The sequence below is a fragment of the Chelonoidis abingdonii genome, chromosome 7 (assembly GCF_003597395.2).
Source record: "Chelonoidis abingdonii isolate Lonesome George chromosome 7, CheloAbing_2.0, whole genome shotgun sequence".
NCBI lineage: Eukaryota > Metazoa > Chordata > Testudines > Testudinidae > Chelonoidis > Chelonoidis abingdonii.
Window position 1 is genome coordinate 110,508,073 of NC_133775.1, and position 20,451 is coordinate 110,528,523.

Below are 20,451 nucleotides of genomic sequence, written 5' to 3' on the forward strand. Positions count from 1 at the left end.
GGAGGAAGCTTTTACAAAATGGAGTGAGCGTTTTAAAATGGGGTTTGAATTCCAATATGGCAAACAGTGAACAGAAGTTACAATATAGACAAGTGTAGTGGATGGTGAACAGAAGTTACATTAATAAAGTGAACAATTAAAAACAATTTCATTTATCAGTTCTACACTGGGCACGGCACCGTGCCCACACCTGGCCTGGCTCACCCTCTGGCTCTCCCTCCTCCCACTGCAGATCTTCACCGTGGACCAGAGCTACCGGGTCCGGCTGGTCTTCTCAACCTCCGTGAATGAAGTGCAGGAGAACTCAGACAAGATCAAAGCGTGAGGGGGTCCCTGGGCACAGACGGGGCGGGGCAGCCTGCAGGGCTGACATGTCCTGCCCTGCATCTGCAAAGTCTCCTGGCGGCCATTTGCCCCCACGCGTGTGCAGACGGCACGGTGCTGTGTACCCCAAAGAGGACCGTTGGTGCCCAGGACCCTGTGGCAGGCTCAGTGCCCACCTCTCCCCACTATTCCAGTCCCACCTTCCCATCAGCCTTGTAGCTCCCCAGCCCCTTGCTGCATGGGCCACGGGCCGCACCGGCAGGGCCCTGAATGCCCAAGCCACCTGGTGCTGCTGGCCAGTGGGGAAGGCCCCTGGGGCACCATGTGCCCAGGTGTGCTCCCACTCGGGACCAGCTTTGACCCGTGACGTTGGAGGGGAGAACCAGATGCCCCCACCTGGCTCTGGCCAGTGGCACGTGTCTACCCACCCCTGGGCCTGCGAGTGGAGGGCTGAGGCAGCTAGACTGGGGCTTTCTGGGGCTGCGGACTTGGGGCACAGCCCATGTACCAGCCTCCCCCCTGCTCGCTCCAGGGCTCTGACGGTGGCGACCAGGACGACGGTCTACGTGGCAGTGATCCAGTCCGAAGCAGATGTGTTGCAGTCCAGATCGTCCAGGTACCCGAGGCGTGGGAAGGGGGCAGGGCACAGGCTGAGTGGGGGTGGCCAAGGCAGGATCCTGGGAGAGGGGTGGCGCAGGCTGATGGGGAGGGGGAGGTTGGTGGGGTGTAACTCTGGCAGGGGATGACGACAAGGCAGGCGAAAGCCGGGTGCTTGGCGACTGCTGGGCCTGGGCCCTGTGTCTGCAGTCGAGATGAGCGGGGAGCCAGGTTGGGGGCCATGGGTGTGGGATGGCACCGCTGGGCTGTGGCAGGGACAGACTCTGGGGCTGGCATTGATGCGTTCCTGGCTCACATCCTGCAGGGCCCAGGAGAAGTCCGTGATGGAGGCGTACTTCGTGTACAGCAACGGGACGGCCCTGGGGGCGAACGAACTCAGCATGTGAGTGGGGTTAGCTGGCAGGGGGGCAGGCAGAGGGCTGTCTGTGTGTGGGGGGTGCTGTGAGCAGCGGGTGTGTGCAGAGGGCTGCCTGGGAAGGGCATGGGCAGGGGTCTGGGGGGCACCGTGGGGGGGCGCTATGGGCAGAGGTCTGGGGGGCACCGTGGGTGGGATGCCCAAGCAAGGGCTATCTGGGCCAGCATGAGTCAGGTTCACATCTGGGGTGTGTCCTCAACAGACTGGTCCAGAGCAACTCGCAGGCGCTGAGCGAGCTGATCCAGCTGGGACTGACCATTATCGTGAGTGTGGCAGAGCCGGGGCAGGCGGACGCAGGAGCCAGCTGGGCTGGGACATGCTGTCTCCTCCCGGAGGAAGGGCAGGGCAGGGCAGGGCAGGGCATGGGGGAACCTGCCCCCTTAGGGCCATGGCTGAAAGCTGTGTCAGCCGCCTCTTCGCAGGGTTTGGAGGGGGCATCGGGGCCGGGTACCTAGGGGAGCCTGGCGACAGCCTGGGTCAGCTGGAGCTACCAGGGCCTGGGGCACTGCGAGGGGGGTGGGTGTCCCAGGGGAAGGCTGAGGGCAGGGGAGCAGAGAGAGGTTTGCTGGCTGACCCCCCCAGAGAGCTGGAGCAGCCCGCCCGAGGAGGCTGATGGCAGGGGAGGCTGTGTGTTGGACAGGACTGGGGGACCGGGGATGAGGGATGCTCCCCTGGGGAGGACGAGCTCCCAACAGAGAGATGGGGGTCCAGCCAGGAGGAGTAGGGGTGCACTGTGCCGGAAGGGCTGGGATGGCTGACCTGGCAGTGGCATAGGACAGGGCTGGGTGGAGGACGTTGGCGCATGGTGTATGCCATGTCAATGGGCTAAGGGCAGTACCCTGGGGTGAGCAAGGGGCTGGTATGGGCTATTTGCACTGGGGTTTTGCTATTAACTGGCCCCAGGGAGGGTATCGCAGAGTCTGTGCGGCTGGCATGGGTTCCTGGGGAGCTGCAGGAGGCGGGTGGAGGCGGGCACACTGCAGGACACTCTGGGCAGCACTGCCCTGTGACAGAAGGGTCCCTCTAGCACTGCAGTGACCAGGCTGCTGGCTGGATCCCCCTCTGGGGTTGGGGGGGTGGCACAGCCTATGCATCGGTGGGATCCTGGTGCAGGGGGTGACGTGTCTCTATACCCAGGGCCCCGGGACAGCGGTGGAGCCCAGTAAGGAGAACGAGCTGGTTGGCATCATCGCGGGGCTGGTTGGGGGCCTGGTGCTGCTGCTCCTCGTCATGACGCTGGCCTTGCTGGCCACCAGCCGGAGGTATGAGAGTCCCCACCCACTCGGCCCCCAACCCCACTGACACCTGCCTGTCCCGCCCCATACCTCCTTCTGCTGCTCCTGCCCGTGCTGTCCTGTACCACTGCCATGCCACACCGTGCCACGTACCAGCCTGTCCCCGGGTCCTGCCCCAGCCAGCACTGCCCTTGGCGCCACGCCCGTCGCTCACCCACCCACTGTTTGCTTTTGCAGCTACAGGAGGAAGCTGAAGGCCATGAAAGCACTGAAGGTGGCATCCACACTGACAGCCAGCGTGGCCCAGCAGGGGCCAGCCATCCCGGGGACAAACAAATACAACGCTGAGGGGTGAGCCTGGCCGGCAGGAGGGGGGACCTGCCTGGGCATCCCTGGGAGCTGGGGCTGCAGCCTGGCCAGGGGAGCTCCAGGGGGGTGGAGGCAGGGACGTGACATGCCCCAGCACTGGTCACTGGGAAGCAGAGAGGGGGTAGCAGTGCCATAGGGTATGTTTGTGGCAGACGTTTCTGGGCCCAGAGCTGCTTCCACCCCACATGCTACACCCGACTGGGCACCAAGGGCCACGTGCCCAAAGAGCCAAGGCCCCCTAGGTAGCCCAACAGCATGTGACTGGCCTCCGGCTGCGTGTGCCCCGCCAGTGCCCCAGCTGCCCATGGCTCCACCTCGTTGTGTGCGGTGTCTGCCTTGGAGTGTGTCAGGGTGGGGGCTGGGCTGCTGCACGGTTGTTGCGGTGTGGCTGGGCATGGATGTTTCTGTGTTTGCTGGCTGTGGTTGTGTTGTGGTTGTGGTGACTGTGGCTGTGCTGTTGTGCTGGCTATAGTTGTGTTGTGGTTGTGGTGAGTGTGGCTGTGCTGTTGTATTGTGCTGGCTGTGGTTGTGTCCTGGTTGTGGTGAGTGTGGCTGTGCTGTTGTGCTGGCTGTGGTTGTGTCCTGGTTGTGGTGAGTGTGGCCATGCTCTTGTGTTGTGCTGGCTGTGGTTGTGGTGACTGTGGCTGTGCTTTTGTGCTGGCTATAGTTGTGTTGTGGTTGTGGTGAGTGTGGCTGTGCTGGCTGTGGTTGTGTCGTGGTTATGGTGAGTGTTGCTGTGCTGTTGTATTGTGCTGGCTGTGGTTGTGGTGAGTGTTGCTGTGCTGTTGTGCTGGCTGTGGTTGTGTCCTGGTTGTGGTGAGTGTGGCTGGGCTGTGTACTGGCTTTGGTTGTGTTGTGGTTGTGGTGAGTGTGGCTGTGCTGTTGTGCTGGCTGTGGTTGTGTCCTGGTTGTGGTGAGTGTGGCTGGGCTGTTGTGCTGGCTGTGGTTGTGTCCTGGTTGTGGTGAGTGTGGTTGTGCTGTTGTGCTGGCTGTGGTTGTGTCCTGGTTGTGGTGAGTGTGGCCATGCTGTTGTGCTGGCTGTGGTTGTGTCATGGTTGTGGTGAGTGTGGCTGGGCTGTATACTGGTTGTGGTGAGTGTGGCTGTGCTGTTGTGCTGGCTGTGGTTGTGTCATGGTTGTGGTGAGTGTGGCTGGGCTGTGTACTGGCTGTGGTTGTGTCATGGTTGTGGTGAGTGTGGCCATGCTGTTGTGTTATGCTGGCTGTGATTGTGGTGAGTGTGGCTGTGTTGTTTTGCTGGCTGTGGTCGTGCCGTGGTCGTGGTGAGTGTGGCCATGCTGTTGTGTTATGCTGGCTGTGGTCGTGGTGAGTGTGGCCATGCTGTTGTGTTGTGCTGGCTGTGGTCGTGCCGTGGTTGTGGTGAGTGTGGCCGTGCTGTTGTGTTGTGCTGGCTGTGGTCGGGCTGTGGTTGTGGTGAGTGTGGCCGTGCTGTTGTGTTATGCTGGCTGTGGTCGTGGTGAGTGTGGCCGTGCTGTTGTGTTGTGCTGGCTGTGGTCGTGGTGAGTGTGGCTGTTGTGTTGTGCTGGCTGTGGTCGTGCTGTGGTTGTGGTGAGTGTGGCCGTGCTGTTGTGTTATGCTGGCTGTGGTCGTGGTGAGTGTGGCCGTGCTGTTGTGTTGTGCTGGCTGTGGTCGTGGTGAGTGTGGCTGTTGTGTTGTGCTGGCTGTGGTCGTGCTGTGGTTGTGGTGAGTGTGGCCGTGCTGTTGTGTTATGCTGGCTGTGGTCGTGGTGAGTGTGGCCGTGCTGTTGTGTTGTGCTGGCTGTGGTCGTGGTGAGTGTGGCTGTTGTGTTGTGCTGGCTGTGGTCGTGCCGTGGTTGTGGTGAGTGTGGTCGTGCTGTTGTTGTGTTGCTCACCCCTGGTTGTTCTCTCCCCAGGGCTAACCCCATACTCAATCTCACGCTGGACGCCCCTTCAGACCTGGGCTTTGACGAGGACTCCAATGCCGACGCCGCCAGGTGGGACTGGAACGTGTCATTAGGGGGCTGGGTTGTGGTGCCCCGGCCCTCACGGGGACCAGCCTGGGGGCCCGCCTTGTGCCCTCGGTGTCCCCTCAGCCCTGCAGGTGGGCGCTCTGACTGGACGGGCACTGCCCAGCCCAGCAGCACCCTGGCTAATCTGTGCTGCTCCCTCTCCTGCAGCCTTAACTCGCTGGATGAAAACATGGTGGAGAACCTGGCGGAGGGCAGCCCTGGTCCCCCGGTGCTGCAGGTGAGTGAGCAGCCCCTGCGCCCACGTCTCCCGTGGCGGGCATGGCCTGCATGGCAGCGCGCTCTGCCCCGTGGGAGCGCTCTGCCCTGCTCTGGCCATGCATTACCTCTGCCTCCACCACGCGCCGTGTCAGCCATGGGCACTGGCCATGGCAGCTCCCTGGCTTTGGTGCCCACGTTGTGGCCTGGCCTGGCGGCGCCATCACTCTAACACATCTGGGAGTGGAGATTGAGGGGGAGGTGGGTCTGGGAGCCCAGGACTGGGGGGCAGCCAGCACCATGTGGGGGTAATTAACAGTCCTGACACCTGTCAGACACCAGCCTGCTCAGTGGAGCCAGGACCGCAGCTGACTAGGGAGGGGTGGGGCATCCCTGGGGGCTGGCACTTCCGTTCGCTCACAGCCTGGCACCCCACGGTGCAGCCGCTGAGGATGTCATAGCCATGGGTCCAGCTCATGGCTGGCACGGGGCAGTTCTGCTGGGTGCACTGTGGCTGCACGACTCCCTGTCGCTCTCCTTCCCCAGCTGGGCCGGGCGGGGGCTCCGGCGCAGCTGGGCGGCTGTGAGGAGCCCCTGACAGCCGTCCTGCAGGCCCACTGCACGACTCTGGCTAGCGAGCCAGCTCGGCGACCAGGAGACCCCAACAGGGCAACCTTCACCTTCAGCAACCCCTGCCTGGACACCACGGACCTGTGAGAGCCCCCGGCTGGTGCTGGGGAGGAGCAGCCACAGTGCAGCGGGACTCATGTGGCAGATCCCCGCGGAGAGCTGGAGCGACCTGCTGGCTCTGTAATGGCCCATCCTTGCCAATAAACCTGCCCAGCCTGGGGCTGGCAGTCCCCCTTCCCATGTGGGGGGGGCCTCGCACAGCCCCCAGGACTGTCGGAATCCCCTCAGCCTGGCTCAGAGGTGTCTGGGCCCCTTGCTCGCCTGGCTCATAGCTCTTAGCAGGGGACTTTGGGAAGCAAGGCAGGGCTGTGGGGCAGGCAGCTGGGCTGTGGGGAGTGGGGTGGTCCAGCATGGGCAGTGGGGGCATTGGGGTATGTGTAGCTACCTCTCCCTGCTAGAGACAGTGCCTGGGGGTCAGCATGGGGCAGTGGAGGACAAGGCACAGGCAGGAACTGGAGCCTGCTGAGCCCTGGCTTGGGCTGTGGTACAGCATGGAGTGACTGGGGTGGGGAGGGGGAAACCCTGGCACACGCTGGGCTGGCTCTTCCCTCTGGGCTTGGCACAGCCGGATACCTGGCCCAGGCCTGTGTGGCCTGCTGTGGCGCTCAGCCACTGCAGCCCATCCCCTGGCAGAACCCGCCCCGACTGCCAGACTCCCTGGTGACACTTCGGCAGAGGCCTGGTAGCCTGGCCTAAGTGCAATGCACGGGATTGCTGCCCTAATCCCCCCACACACACACTGCAGGGAAGGGGCTGCTGAGGGAGAGGCACACACGGGTTTCCACTGGGGCTGGGCAAGGCAGGGCTCACAGGGGTATGCAGTGGGGTGAGGGCACACACTGGGGATGGGCATGCAGGGGGCGCACGGGGGCCCTAGGCATTTGCAAAGTCGGCTAAAAGACTTTCCAGTGTCCAAAGGCGCCCGAGCAGTATCAGCCAAACAGGCCATGCCCCAGGGAGGCGGGAAGTGTTTCTCCCAGGGGCCGCTGGGGATGAGACAACCCCAAGCCAAGTGCCGCTGCAGCATGCTGGCTTCCTGGAGCAGTGCCCAACGCCCCCTGGACCCAGGAAAGGCGGTGCTCCCCCTCGGGGGAAGGAAGGCCTCCAGAGCAGGTTTTCCAGGTTTTATTACCCAACATCCAACTTCACAAGTTTTACCCAAAAAAACAAGGAAAAAGAAGTAAATGGCCAACTCCCAGCAGCTGCCTGGCCTGGCTCAGTCCTTGTGATCGCTGCGGCACACCAACGCTGTCCGGAGACCAGCATGCCAGGCGGGCAGGCCAGCTGTGCCACGGCTCCAGCCAACGCCTCTGGCTCTGCAAGCGGATTGTGGAGACCCTCCCCTCCCCTCTAGCCCTGCCTGGGAGCTGTTATGCCAGGGCCACGTCGCAGACCTGCCCACGCAGCTGCAAGGCACTCGGGGAACGAGCGGGTGGTGTTCTGCTGTGGGGGGCACAGGTCGGGCGTGGGACTGGGTGCCATGGCCCAGTGCCTCTGTGCTGCTGGCTGAGGCATCACAGAGCAGGTGCCACTGTGTGCCAGCCCCCTTGGCTTGCCGCTTTGCGAGCCCCCTGTGCCAGGTGTGGCCCGTGGGGCTGCCACTGAATGCCCCTGCCTGTAGCGTGATGAGCAGTGCCAGGCCATGGCATAGGCTGGAGGCAGTGGGACAGCAAGGGGTGGGGGGGAGTGTGTGCCTGACCAGCAAGGGGCTCCAGTGGCTTGGGCCAGCTCTGTACCATGCTCCACACACACCTGACCCCTTCCAGTGCTCCACTGCCATCACCTATCCCACCGTGCCTATCCCCCCAGCAGGGCCACTGGGCACCTGTGCGCTGGCCAGGCTAGGTGCAGGGAAGCAATGTCTGCCCCCGCCCCCCCCCTTTGCACTTGGGGTTTGTTAATGTGCTTGTAATGGGGTGAACTCGCCCCTCAGCCACGTGGCTCTGGGAATGCTGCCCTGAGCGGCTGGGGCCTGGCAGGCTCCGCCTGGCAACATGGGCGCATGTCTGGATCACTGAGCACTGAAGCCAGCACAGGCAGGTGGCACCATGGGGTGCACCAGGGTCCAGGGGGGTCATCTCCCTCCTGCCCCCCCCCAGCTACTTGGGCCAATGTTGCAGCCAGTGGGAGCTACAATCGGCCTCTCCTCAGCCAATCAGGACTGTTCTATGGGGATCAAGTGCTCCCTCATTGGCCAATCATCTGCCTGGGAATCCTGTACACTGATTGGCTGAAAAGGTGTACTTCAGCCCAGTGAGTGATCACCATGTGCTGATTGACTGGAGAGGCAGGAACGTGATGGCCTCCTCCCCCCAGCACAGAGGTGGTGCCCAAGGGCCCAGGTGGGTCCTCATGTACATGGGACACCGCCATTACCTGGGTAGGGGGCAAGACAGGATATCCTGCAAGCTGATTGGCTGGGAAAGTCACATGATTGACACCTACGTCAGTTGCTACCATCTGGCTTCACAGCATGGCCTGGCAGAGCAGGTGGCACCTTGGGCGCTGGGCTATGGCCTGGGCAGGTGCCCCTGGGTGAGAGAGACAGAGCAGGCACCTGCCTCCAAGCGACCCTGCAGCTGCACCCCAGTGCCCAGGAGCCCCCTGCAGGGCAAAGCAGTGCCCTCTCCCCCTGCCCAGGCAGGGCCTGTTGGGACACCCTGGAGGGGTGAGCTCCAAGGCACGTGGCATTGAAACTGGGCACCAAACACCCACTGTCCTTTGGGCCCTAGGTCCCCCCCAGCGGGCCCCTCACCCTCCAGGGCACTAGGGAGAAGCAGCGGGAGCACTGCAGGGACGTGACTCTCAGAACAAGCAGGGGGATGCCTGCTCCAGGGCTGGGCAGTCCATGGGGAAGACACTCCTGCCATGCCCCCCTGCACCAGGCCAGCTGCCTGCAAAAGCACACGCCCCACGCTGGGCCTAAGCCCTGCTCACTCCCCCCACCCCCTGGGCAGAGCCCGCTGATTCAGTGGGGTGCGTCCTGGGGGCACCCAGCCCAGAGAGAGAAGCAGCTGGGTCCTTCTCACCACACGCCAGCTCTGCGTCTTTCTCTGGCCCCCTCCTGCCTGGGCCAGTCGCCAAACATTCCTGCATCACGGGGGGGGGGATGCAGTGGCATGGAGCCAGACACCTCTGCCCCTTTCCCACAGGCTCTATGGACCTGGGCAGGCGCCGGGCGGCTGGGGCTGAGTTGCCTTGTGCGGAGCAGGAGCTGCCTTGTGCAGGAAGTTCAGGGCACTGATCACCACTACCAACAGGATCAGCTCCCTGGCGCAGCCTCTGCCCCGGCGTCCACCCGCTCTCCCACTCCGCAGCTCTGGCTCAGGTCACTTTACGAGCTGCACCAGGGCAGGAGGCCCAAGCAGCCTGTGCTGGGGGCTTGCTCTGCTGGGAGATGAGGGCTTGACACAGGAACCACCAGCAGGCTCTGTCCCTGGCCCCACTGTGGCATGGTCTTCGCCAGGGTGAATGTCGGAGCAGTGGGGGGCGGTGCTGCCCCCAGCTCCGGCCGGGGTGCATCCTAGAAGCTGTGACTCCCCCACACACCCAGGCACTCGGCTGGGCTCAGCCTGCCTGCTTTGTTTCCAGAGACAAACTACGAAATCCCACCACGAAGGAAGTTTGTAGAAGAGGGAAGAAAAGGAAATGGCTTCTCAGGCTGCCAGAGTGAGCGGCTCTGGGGGGGAAACGCCACCGCATGAGTCCTTTAAAAAGCCTGAAAATTCAAACACGGTTCAATAAAATCTCCCCTGAAAAACCCGAACATGAAAAGTGCCAACAAACCCCTTTGTGGTCTGAAAACCATGTGGGCTTCAGGGGCGCACAGCTGTGTCCCCCGCCTTGCAGGGACATGCACAGCCACGCCCCCACGCCCCCACAGTGACATGCACACGCAGAGACACACAGTGACACACACACGCAGAGACACCCAGACATGCACACGCAGACACACGCACAGGGACACCCAGACATATGCACACGCCCAGACACGCACACGCAGGGACCCACATATGCCCACACAGGGACCCACAGGGATTCCCAGACAGGACATGAACGTTGCCCAGTGCTCTGGGTTTCTCAGGCAATTGGTTTGGTTTGTGGCCTTGGCACCTGGGCCTGGACTCCAAGACGCGCCCCCCCTGCTCTGTGGAGCCCACTGGGGCACCTGAGTGCTGGTGCCGGGAGCGTGATGAGCTGGGATCCCACCGAGAACAGAGCACGTGAGCCTGAGCTGCCGGGTCAGAACCAGCTCAGATTCCAGGGCCCATCTCCCAGGACACTGCTGAGCCAAGCGGGAGCGGAAGGGACCTGCCTTGACTGACTGACGTGAGAACAAAGGCAGCAGGCTGGGCCCCTGCCCCTGCCCCTACCCAGCTGGGCCGCCACTCGCAGCTCTGGGCCCAGGCAGCAAGTGGAGCCTGGGGGTCTGTTACTGGGTCTGGCAGCACTAGCCCGTCTGGCCTGGCCCAGCCCCACTGGTCCCTCCAGCTGCTTGGCTGTAAGCCACAAGTTCAGGTTCGTTTTGGACTGGACTCCCAGGGGCCTCCTGAAACTCCCTCCCTGGAAACCCAGTTGCTGGGAGCCTGCCCCTCCTGGTGTGGGGGTGGCAGACGCCACCCCGTGTGCTGGGCAAGTGCCATTCCCCTGGCACAAGGGCTAAGGCCTGCCGCCCAGCTGTTCTCCTCTCCGAGGCTCTCGTTGGGGGCGGAGGGCTCGGCGCTTCTCCACTCACAACCCTTTGGTAGGAGACAACTGGGCAGCCTGAGCTCTGCCACCAGAGCCTGTGCCATCTGCAGGCACAGCTATGCCTCCTCGCCCTGGCACCCCCACTGAGCATCTGTGCAGCGGGCGGGAGCGGCCAGTGGGCTGGGGAGAGCTGGGGAGGTTCCAGTGGCTGTTAAACCTGCAGCAGGGACACATCACGCAGCGGCGCCTGCCCCCGGGTGCTCCGGTGTGGGGAGGGTGGGGCTGAGCTGGGGCAGAGGGCTACAGGCTGCCTCTCCGTGCCACTGTGAGGAGGACACTCGTCTGCAAAGCTCTGAGCTCAGTCGAGGGTGGGAGTCGGTGACAGCAGCTGGGCTGCGCTGCAGAGCCAGGGGCCTCTCAGGAACCCGAACGAGGCTGGACTTTGTGTCTCCAAACCACAGGCCGATACATGGCGCCGGCAAAGCCAGCCCAGGTCAGCCCAGCGAGCAGGGCACAGCCTGACTGCAAAGCTTGCACCCAGGGCCGGCGCTAGGATTTCTGACGCCCTAGGCGCCGGGACATTTCGCTGCTCCCCGCGCAGGTCTCGCAGCTCCAGCGGAGCTGCCGCAGGCATGCCTGCGGCAGGTCCACCGGAGCCGCGGCTCCCTGACCCCGGGAGCGCCGGCGCCCCGGGTTGCTGGACCGCCGCGGCAGCTCCCTGACCCCAGAGCGCCGGCGCCCGGGCTCCGACCACCGCGGCGGCTCCATGACCCGGCGCCCGCACCCCGGGCTGCGGACCGCGCGGCGGCTCCCTGACCCGGGCCCCGCGGCTGCCGGACCGCCGTGGCGGCTCCTGACCCGGGGGATGCCCTGGGTTGCTGGGCCGCTGCGGTGGCTTCCCGACACGGGGCGCCCTGGGCTGTCGCGGCTGCGCGCTGACCCCGGGGGCGCCCTAAGCTGTCGGGCTGCAGGCAGCTGCTGCCGCCGGCAGCTCAGACTACGCAGCGGCCGCTGCAACCATTTAAAATATTTTGGGGGGGCACCGCTTTTTGGCGCCCCCAAATCTTGGCGCCCTAGGCAACCGCCTAGTTCGCCTAAATGGTTGCACCGGCCCTGCTTGCACCACCTCCCCAGGGAGCCTGGCTCAGGGGGGAGCAGGACTGCAGTTTTGCAGGGTGGCAGAGCGTGGCTGGTTCCACTTGCCCAGGCTCACGGGAAGCTGGAGTCTCCCCAGAACTCACAAGGGGCAGCAGGACTCTCTGGCTCGGCCAGGGCTCAGCCCCAGGCACTGGGCGCTGTCCGGGCAGCCAGACCTTTGCACCTGGGCCATGCTGTTCTGTGCGTTGGGAAACTAAGCTTGCGACCGGGGGAAAGGCGAGGAGCTGGTCCCCTGCCACACATGCTCCCAAGGGCTGGTCTGCAACCACCCCCACTCCTTCCGCTTTTCTTCTGGCCTTCCCATCACGAGCTGTGCTGCACAAACCCCAGCCCCACCCAGGGGTGCTCAGATGTTGCCCAGCAGAGGGACGGCTGCGTCAGCCGCAGCCTGACCCGAAATCGCAGCCAATCCCTCCTGCAGACCAAGGTGCAGTGCATGGGGACTATGTGTCCCAGCATGCAGTGCTCCATCTCAATGGAAGCAGACATTGCAGGGTGAGCACTGCATGCTGGGGCCTGAAGTCTCTGCAGGCCGCGCCCTGCCCAGGCGTGCAGCTCGGGGAGGGGCAGTCTGGCCAGTGTCTGGGCTGGGTGAGCAGGAGACCATGGGGTCCAAGTGCCTGGAGCTGCTGAGGATGGGGCCAGAGGGGCAAGACCCCAGCCCCCAGGATTGCCTGAGAAACCCCACGACCTGGGCTGGGCTGCCATTCCCAGCTCGCCAGGGCGCGAGCGGCTGCTTCACTCCACGGCGGGGCTGGCCCGGGAGCAGCAGCGGGGCCGGCGCACGCTCTGCAGAAGCACCCGGAACATGCTGGGCGGCCGCTTGACTTCCCCCTTCTGCGGCGTCCCCTTGATGGAGCTGGCCCGGGTGCTCTGAGGCGTCATCACCACCTGCCGGCCGTGCTCCTCGATCTGCTTCTCCAGGTGCTTCTGGATGGCCATGCCCAGCACCTCCACCTCCATGGCGGCGCCGTACACCTCCCACGTCATCCCCTTCTCGTCCCAGCTGACTTCCCGGATGGGCTCGGGCAGCTCTTCCTGCGCCCCTTTCACGTGCACCTCGGGGTAGGATGCCTGGGGAGACGTGGCCACCGGCGTCATGGGCCCCGTGGCCACAGACCTGGTCTCCACTGGGATGGAGACCTGCATCTCCGCGTCCTTCTTGGAGGGCTTCAGCTCCGGGCCCGGGCTCTTCAGGCCCAAGGGGCCTTGGCCCCGGCTGTGGAAGGTAAAGGCCGAGGACCCGTCCGGGGGGTTTATGGGGCTGATGGCCACAGACACCAGTGACACTCGGCTGCCGACCTGTGTCCCGGTGTCCTGAGTCCCAGCGTCCTGTGGGGGAGGAGTGACCTCAAATGAGTAGGTCTTGGAGAGCAGCTCCACAGTCCGGGGCTCCCGAGCAGCCTCCTCCCCAGGTCCCACCTCCGTCCCCGTTGCTTGTTGCAGCTCCTGAGCTGGGCTTCCCTCCGTAGTGCTCTGGGGCAGGGCGGGTCCCCCTCCGACCTCAGCTGCAGCCGCCTGGCTCTCCCCTGACTTGCTGGGAGCAGCAGCAGAGGGGGCCTCTGGCCTGGCTTTCTGGATGGAGAGAGCAGGGGGACTGGTCTCCTTGGCTCGGGCTGACGGGGTCGGGCCTGCATCCAGCCTTGTTCCCGGGCCTGACGCTGCTTCCATTCCCGGGGTGGACTCCTTGGTTGCTTCCGGAGGAGAAGGAAGCGCCATGTCCCCGTTGCCCCCTGGCCCTGGGGCAGCCGGGGGTCCCAGCTGTGCCTTGGCATCTGCCAGAGATGCAGGTGCTTTCCCAGCAGCGTCTCCACAGGGTGTGTCCACGCCATCATCGGACAACGGTGCTGCGCCGGGGGCTCCCATGCTCCAACAGGACACGGCTCCCTTGCAGGCCCCAGGCTGCTCTTGGCTTCGGTCCTGTGGGCACGTATGAGGCACCGGACCCAGCTCCAGACTGACTGCAGGAGCTCCGGCACCGTCTGGCTCAGGGTCTGTGTCGGCTGGTTCAAGAAATGCAACGTGTTTCAAAGCAGCCGGGGCGCTCGGCGAGTCCTTACTGTGCCCCTTGAGGCATGGCCCCAGGCTGGCCATGGCAGCGCCCACCCCCGCTGGAGGGCCCTGGGGGACAAAGGAGCCGTCGGGCCGCGCCAAGGGGCCCAAGCTCCGCTCACCGTTCTGTCCCAAGCAGCTCACAGCCACAGGTGTTCGCTTGGCTCCTGCTCCGGGGCCCTTGAGAGCCAAGGCCCGGCTGCCAGCCGTGGGCTCCGGTGAGGACTGCTGGGCTCGTCTCTCTGTGCTGCCTTGGCTGCCAGGCTCGGTGCCGCTGGCCTCAGTGCTGCAGCAGTTCCTCATGGCCAGCTTGCTGGCCCCACAGCAGGAGGGTTGGAGGTAGCTGCTCGTTGCGTCCTCAGCCGCCCCTTCCTGTGTGAGCAGCTGCAGGCTCTCCGGCTCCTCAGCGCTGCCCATGCCTTGGCCAGGGTTCTCCCATGCTACTCCACCGCCTGGCGTGTGGCTCTGAAATAGAGACAACAGCAGGTTACACTGCAGCCCTGGGCAGTGCTCCGTTCTGCACCACCTCCTCCGACAGCACGGCCCAGACCCACGGGCCTCCCACTGCCCCAGCCGCGGCCCCTTCGCTGCTAAGGAGACCCCGGCTGCCTCAAAGCAAATTGGCCCACAGGGGCCGGACTCTGCCCCCAGCACCAGAGAAGCAGGAGCCGCCAGTGCCCAGCAGGAGAATGGGGGGGGGGGCACACTGGAAAGACGGATTAGGGTGATGGGGAGCAAGGCCACCCCAACCACAGGCTGTGCCCACTGCCCACAAGGAGCAGCTGGAGCTGCATCCACCTCTGGCCGAACTGTCGCAGTCCTGGCTTGTGCCCTGTAGGGGGCGAGAGCTGGCGTCTGTGCATGGGCATTCCCTGCCCCCGCTGCAGGCTCCCCCGGCCCCCCACTCCAAGCTCCCACACACACACTCCAGGTCCCCCCGCCCCTGCTGCAGGCTCCCCCTGCCCCCACTCCAAGCTCCACTCACATACACTCCAGGTCCCCCCACCCCTGCTCCAGGATCCCTCTGCCCCCCACTCCAGGTCCCGCTCCCCCCAGCTCCAGGCTTCCCCCGAGGGCAGAGCTTCAGCCTTGATGGGACCCAAGACCAACCCAACAGGACCCTAGTCTACAAGCAGAGCCTGAGGCACCCAGCACCTGTGGGGTGAGGCCCTCGGCTGCTCACTATGCTTCCAGCCCATCTGTCCTCGTACAGACAGCGCCTCGGTGGCAGAGCTGACGTGCGCCCGCATGCACTAAACGCCTGACCAGCTCCAGGCCTGCACCACTGACAGCCCCAGTGCGCGTGTGTCACGGAGTGTGGGGGAGACCAGGCCCTGCATCCCCGGCTTCCTGCGATTCACCAGGGCTCCCAGCCAGCCAGTAACACAGGTGGTTTATTTGGACGACAGGAACACAGTCCAGGACAGGTCTTGCCGGTACAGACAACAGGACCCCTCAGTTAGGTCCATCTGGGGGCCCCAGGGAGGCCACAGCCCCATTGGGAAGCCCAAGCCCCGTCAGGGCTCCTCTCCATTTCCCTGCCAGCTCCAAACTGAAACTCCCTCCAGCCTCTCACTCAGCCTCCCCCAGCCTTTGTCCAGTGTCCCGGGCAGAGGTGTCACCTGGCCTCCAACCCCAGTCCTGGGTTCTTGTGTTACGTGCTCAGGCATCCTCCCTTCCCCGATGCCGACAGTCCCAGCACAACTCCCCTGCCACATTCCCAGGCCAACACTCCCTACCCACTATTCAAAGAGCACCATAAGAACATTCCCAATTCGTCGCATCTCTCCTGCTTTCGAGACCAAACTGAGCAGGGTCACTTCAGCCAGTGACCTGCGGAAGTTCGAACCTACCTACATCCCCATGGATGCCCCAGCATCCCTCCCCTTCGTGGGGGAGAATTACACCAGGCCCTTCCAGCTTCACACCCCCTTTAGGTCGGGGGTGCTCGATGGCACTCGTAGTTCACATGTGGGAAGGCTTATGTGGCCCGTGCCCTTTTCCCATCCCAGTACCACTGGGGTTCAACCTGACCTGGGGTCTTCTCCCAGCGTTCCAGTCTGGAGGGCTGTGATTCGGGCTCTCTTGGTTCAGAACCCCCCTTTTTACCTTGGCCACCCTCTGGAAAGGCTCCTCTGTGCTGGGCAAGCCACTTTCCCCTTGTCCCGGGCCTTCCTCACCCTCTGGCAGGGGTCACAGGATTGGCAGTAGTGCCGGACATTAGGAAAGACCCCAGGCCAGTAAAAGTTCTGTAGCAGACTCTGCCTGGTGCGCCGGATTCCCTGGTGCCCTGAAAGGGGGACGTCATGGGCTCAGCACAGCAGCTGGCGGCGATACTTCCGGGGTACCACCAGCTGCCTCCTGATCCCCCCAACTTCATTTCCCCTGGGGAAGCCCATTCTCAGTACAGGAACCCCTTCTCCCACAGGAACCTTTTCCGGCAACCTCCCCCCATGGTCTGTCCACACTGAGGTCGGCCAGGTCCCTTATCTTCCGCAAGGAGGGATCTTTCTACAACTTGGCCTGGAACTCAGCAGCTGAGACAGGGATGGGGACCTGCTCTCTCTCACCATGTGGGTCTGAAGCCTCAGCTTCCCTGAGCCGTGTCCCTGGGCACTCCCTCCCCACCGGGTTAGGGTCCTGCACCTCAGGCAAGGTACCCTCCCCGAGGTCAGGGCACACCGTCTGTGATGGAGTAGGGGCTGTGTGTGTGGGGAACGGGAAGGAGTAGGGACTGTCTGTGTGGGGAACGGGAAAGCAGGGGATGTCTGTAGGTGAGGGACAGGTAGTCAGGTTGTAATGTGAGCCGGCAGGGGGGAGGGGGAGCTGCTGGGCGGAGGAGAAGGAAACAAAGGGTTTTTTTCTTCGCCGAGGAGGAGAGGCAGGACAGTTTGGGTTGGGCTATGGAGGAATTCAGGGACCTAGCTGGGATCCAAGCACCCTGAACCCCCAGAAGGATCAGTGAGGGGTCCGGACTGTGCCTGCAGCTCTGCTGTAACCTGTGTTCCTGCGGTCCAATAAACCTTCTTGTTTACTGGCTGGATAAAAGGTCACTGTGGGTCCCAGGAAGAGGGGTGAGAGGCAGACTCCATGACACCGTCCTTTCCAGCTCGGTGCTCTGGTCACGACAGTTCTCCATGTCCCCCCCCATTAACACCTCATGGGTAAATGGGGGTGCATCCCCACTTCTTGGGGCCCTCCTTGTGCCCCATTTCAAGTATATCCTGTCGCATAGGCACCTTGAAATGGGGTCCACCCACCCCCATCAGGGGCAGAATAGATGTTGGGCATCACCTGATCTGGAGCTAACCGCCTCGGGCTGGGCCAGCAATCACTCAGCACCCATGTCCATTCGTATCCATAGATTCTCCCATCCACCTCCAGGGGAACAGGCACTCGCTCTGCAGGGACAGCCCACGCCCACCCTGTAAACAGAAAACCTGATGTCCGGAGCATCCAGCTCTGCGGAGGAGTTGCCTGAGGCACTCTCCTCCTAAACAGTTGATTAGCTGTAGCACCCCTTTCTTGGGCAACTGGGTCGAATGTGGCCTCTTTGTCCAGAGTAAACGCAGTCCATGTCCCGCTGGTCCCCTCGAGCCGGTTGTGGCCCTGACACCAGATTTTCCGCCTTGTGAGGGGGTTCTCCATTTCCCCTATGGAGGTCCCAAGGATGACACTCTGCATCGAGGTGGGCCGTTCCTTTGGGATCCTCCCTGCCACCCCTGACGCTCTTCACAACTCATCAGCCCAGCGCCCGCACGTCGTGGGTTCTCTGGCTTTGGTCCCTCAACCACAGCCCAGTCGGATGGGCACTGCTCATACAGCCCGGGGGCTCGCTGCCCTCAGCCTCGCCAGTTCAGCTCATGCTGAAGCTGTCTCTCTTTCTCCTCCAGTTCCCACTGTCCTCTGTTTTTCTTGTTCTGCTAATTCTGCTCACTCCTCCATCAGTCCCAGCTGCCTCAACTCCAACAATGGGGAGCTTCACTGGGATGATCCCCTGCTGGCCGGGGGGGTGTCACGGTGCCCTCACGTTTGCTGGGCTCCTCGCCACCTTCCCCTAGGATAGGAAAGGGGGGTCTCGGAAGTCCTCAGCGCGGCTGACCACTCCAGCAGGGACAGACACTGGTGCCTGCGCTTGCATCTCCCAGGCTGCTCCTCAGAGACAGGAGATTAAGTTCATTCAAGCGATCCCCTCCCTCCAGCTGGGCAATCAGCTGGTCTTTGGTGAGTCCCCCCTTCGCAGCCCCCTCTCTTGCACAGCTCCACCAGGTTGCACTTAAGCCGCTTGCATACACCTTCCTGCTGACACATCACAGGCCCGGGGTGCTCGTCGCTCCCATGGTCCGAGGGGGACCCCTAGTGCACCAGCCCTTCTTGAGGTCACCACCTCTCTGCCAGGGTCGAGCTGCAGACTCCTCCGCCCCTGGGACCGCTCACTGCAATCCCCCGGGGGACCCTGTTACTGCAAAGTCCTTCTCACTGGGCACACACTCCCAGGGGGAGTTAACCACCCCCTGAAACCGTCCCTCGCTGATTCTTCAGCATGCCTGGTCGCCATCAATCCCCCTTCATTTTACTGCTCCCCAGTCACTTACTGCAGGAAGCTCCATCCAGAGGGTGCAGTAGATCCCACCACTGACACCAATTGTCACAGAGTATGGGGGGAGACCAGGCCCTGCACCCCCGGTTTCCTGCAATTCACTGGGAATCTCAGCCAGCCAGTAACACAGAAGGTTTAGTTAGACAACAGGAACACAGTCCAAGACAGGTCTTGCCGGTACAGACAGCAGGACTCCCTTTAGTTAGGTCCATCTGGGGCCTCAGGGGGGCCACAGCCCTGTTGGGAAGCCCAAGCCCGTCAGGGCGCTCCTCTCCATTTCCCTGCCAGCTCCAAACTGAAACTCCTTCCAGCCCCTCACTCAGCCCCCCTCCGGCTCCTCTCCCAGCCTTTGTCCAGTTTCCCGGGCAGAGGTGTCACCTGGCCTCCAACCCCGGTCCTGGGTTCTCGTTTTACGTGCTCAGGTATCCTCCCTCAAGGAAAGTCTCCCATCCCCAATGCTGACAGTCCCAGCAAAACTCCCCTGCAACCTTCCCAGGCCAACACTCCCCACTCAGCATTCAAAGACCACATCAAGAACACTCCCAGTTCATCATAACGTGCAAACGAGATGCACTGTTATGCACAGGCATTTCCTAACGCCAGGTCCATGGAGGCGACACGCTGGGCTGGGGTGGGAGTCGATGGCCGTTGCACAAGTGCGGGATGGTGCAATGGTCACATGAAACAGCGACTCCAACAGACCCTCTCCCCCACCATACAGGGGCGAGTCCTGTTCCCCACCACAGTCCACGTGCATGTGTGGGCATGCATCTGCCCCCTGCCCTGCAGCGCCACCTCTGCCACGCCCGTGCTAATGAGACATTTGGCCTCCCCCTACCCCTCCCCAACGGGTTCCTTGGTGCCCGCGGGCGGCTCTGCTGACCACGAAGGGAGAGGATGTGAGGATGTCACAGCCCCAATTCTAGCTTTTCTCAACGTGGCCAGGCAGAGTTGAGGCCTGAGCAATTGGGGCTGGGCAAGGCTTGTGGTGCCCGCGACACGTCCAGCAGAGCAAGGAATGCTGGCCAGGCCTCCCGGACTGAGCAGCGCGGCCAGCGGGTTTGCGGGAAAGGAAGGAAAAGGAATTTCTGGCAGGCTGAGAGGAGTGAAAGAGGGTTATTTGGAGCTCCTCTGAGGGCTGAGACGTGAGACAGCCCCATCCTCCCCCTGAGAGCCCAGGCCAACGTGGCTGCAGAATGGACACCAGGGCAAACTGGTCCTGCAGCCAGACCCAGAGCCATGTGCCCCCTTCCCCCCGGCACAGACCTCCAGGTCTCTCCTGCAGCCCGGCAGGTGAGCTCCTGTCCCCTCCCATGCATCCCTGATTTCTGCCTGATCTCAGCTAACCTCCATTGCTGAGGACCAAGGCACCTGCAGGGGCCCAGCTCCAGCCACCCCCGGCCTCTCCGGGCAGCTGAGGCTATTCAGCGCCAGCACCACTCTTCTTCTTGCCAGCTCACTAGATCCATGTGCCAAGCCCATGCCTGGTGTAACCATGGAAGCCAAAAGATTTACACCAGGTATTGATGTGGCCCCACACACCCAAAATCTCCTAACAAGCAGGCAGACCTCGAGGCAGAAATCCTGTGACTTTCAGCAACTTCTGCTGGGACAGGCTAGGGGACCAGGTCCTGCCCTGGCCCGGATCTGGCCGCACTGTGCAATGGGGCTCCCAGGTGCACACTGAGGGGCAAGGGCCTCTTGCGAACAGCAACTAGTGGGGGCAGAGCTGCCCTGAACAGCCTCCTCGGTGATCACCCCAACCCAGCCGTCGCAGGGGCCCATGCCCCCGCCAGCACAGAGAATGGGGCGGGGCCACACAGCCTGATCTGCTCCATAGTGAAATGCAATAGGGGGCTTGCCCCAAATGCTCCCCCCCAGGAAGAAGGGGTACCACCCCCAGCTCGCAAACTGGGCACTGAGATACTGAGAGCTGGGGCCACCCCTGGGAGGCCAGTGCCCACCCTGGTGCCCAGGAGCTGCACAGGGGCAGGCACTGGCTTGCTGCCCTCCCCAGAAGTTGTGCCAGAACATGTGTGGAGCCCAGTTTGGGCTGCCTGGGAGATCTGCTGGGTCAGCATTGATCCTGGGCCCCCTC

The 20,451-nt window shown here is 63.2% G+C and overlaps 4 protein-coding genes across 4 annotated transcripts in view; 2 read left to right on the top strand and 2 right to left on the bottom strand.

The window, feature by feature from the left end:
* The window catches only part of CDHR2 (cadherin related family member 2), a 45,275-nt gene extending 44,920 nt beyond the window's left edge, over positions 1–355 (top strand). Inside the window, exon 20 of the mRNA XM_075068256.1 lies at positions 233–355. Within this exon, the coding sequence (XP_074924357.1) occupies positions 233–325 (93 nt within the window). The 3' untranslated portion in view covers positions 326–355. The remainder of the gene's footprint in view (positions 1–232) is intronic.
* Positions 1–20,451, bottom strand: part of SNCB (synuclein beta) — a 190,586-nt gene that overhangs the window by 114,378 nt on the left and 55,757 nt on the right. The window lies entirely within an intron of this gene.
* Positions 558–5,881, top strand: LOC142047151 (cadherin-related family member 2-like). The gene is made up of 8 exons (XM_075068257.1): positions 558–940; positions 1,247–1,324; positions 1,560–1,620; positions 2,495–2,619; positions 2,830–2,943; positions 4,853–4,933; positions 5,117–5,186; positions 5,711–5,881. Exons 1-8 carry the CDS (start codon positions 711–713, stop codon positions 5,879–5,881), a joined length of 930 nt encoding a protein of 309 aa, XP_074924358.1. The 5' UTR covers positions 558–710.
* GPRIN1 (G protein regulated inducer of neurite outgrowth 1) lies at positions 11,969–14,170 on the bottom strand. Its single transcript, XM_032789422.2, has one exon. The coding sequence runs from the start codon at positions 14,168–14,170 to the stop codon at positions 12,440–12,442; it is 1,731 nt and encodes a 576-aa protein (XP_032645313.2). The 3' UTR covers positions 11,969–12,439.

Coding starts and splice junctions, on each gene's coding strand:
- LOC142047151 (XM_075068257.1), top strand. CDS start 711: ATGCCCCCACCTGGCTCTGGCCAGTGGCACGTGTCTACCCACCCCTGG. Junction 1,621..2,494: donor AGCTGGGACTGACCATTATC/GTGAGTGTGGCA, acceptor CTCTATACCCAG/GGCCCCGGGACAGCGGTGGA. Junction 2,620..2,829: donor TTGCTGGCCACCAGCCGGAG/GTATGAGAGTCC, acceptor TTGCTTTTGCAG/CTACAGGAGGAAGCTGAAGG.
- GPRIN1 (XM_032789422.2), bottom strand. CDS start 14,170: ATGGGCAGCGCTGAGGAGCCGGAGAGCCTGCAGCTGCTCACACAGGAA.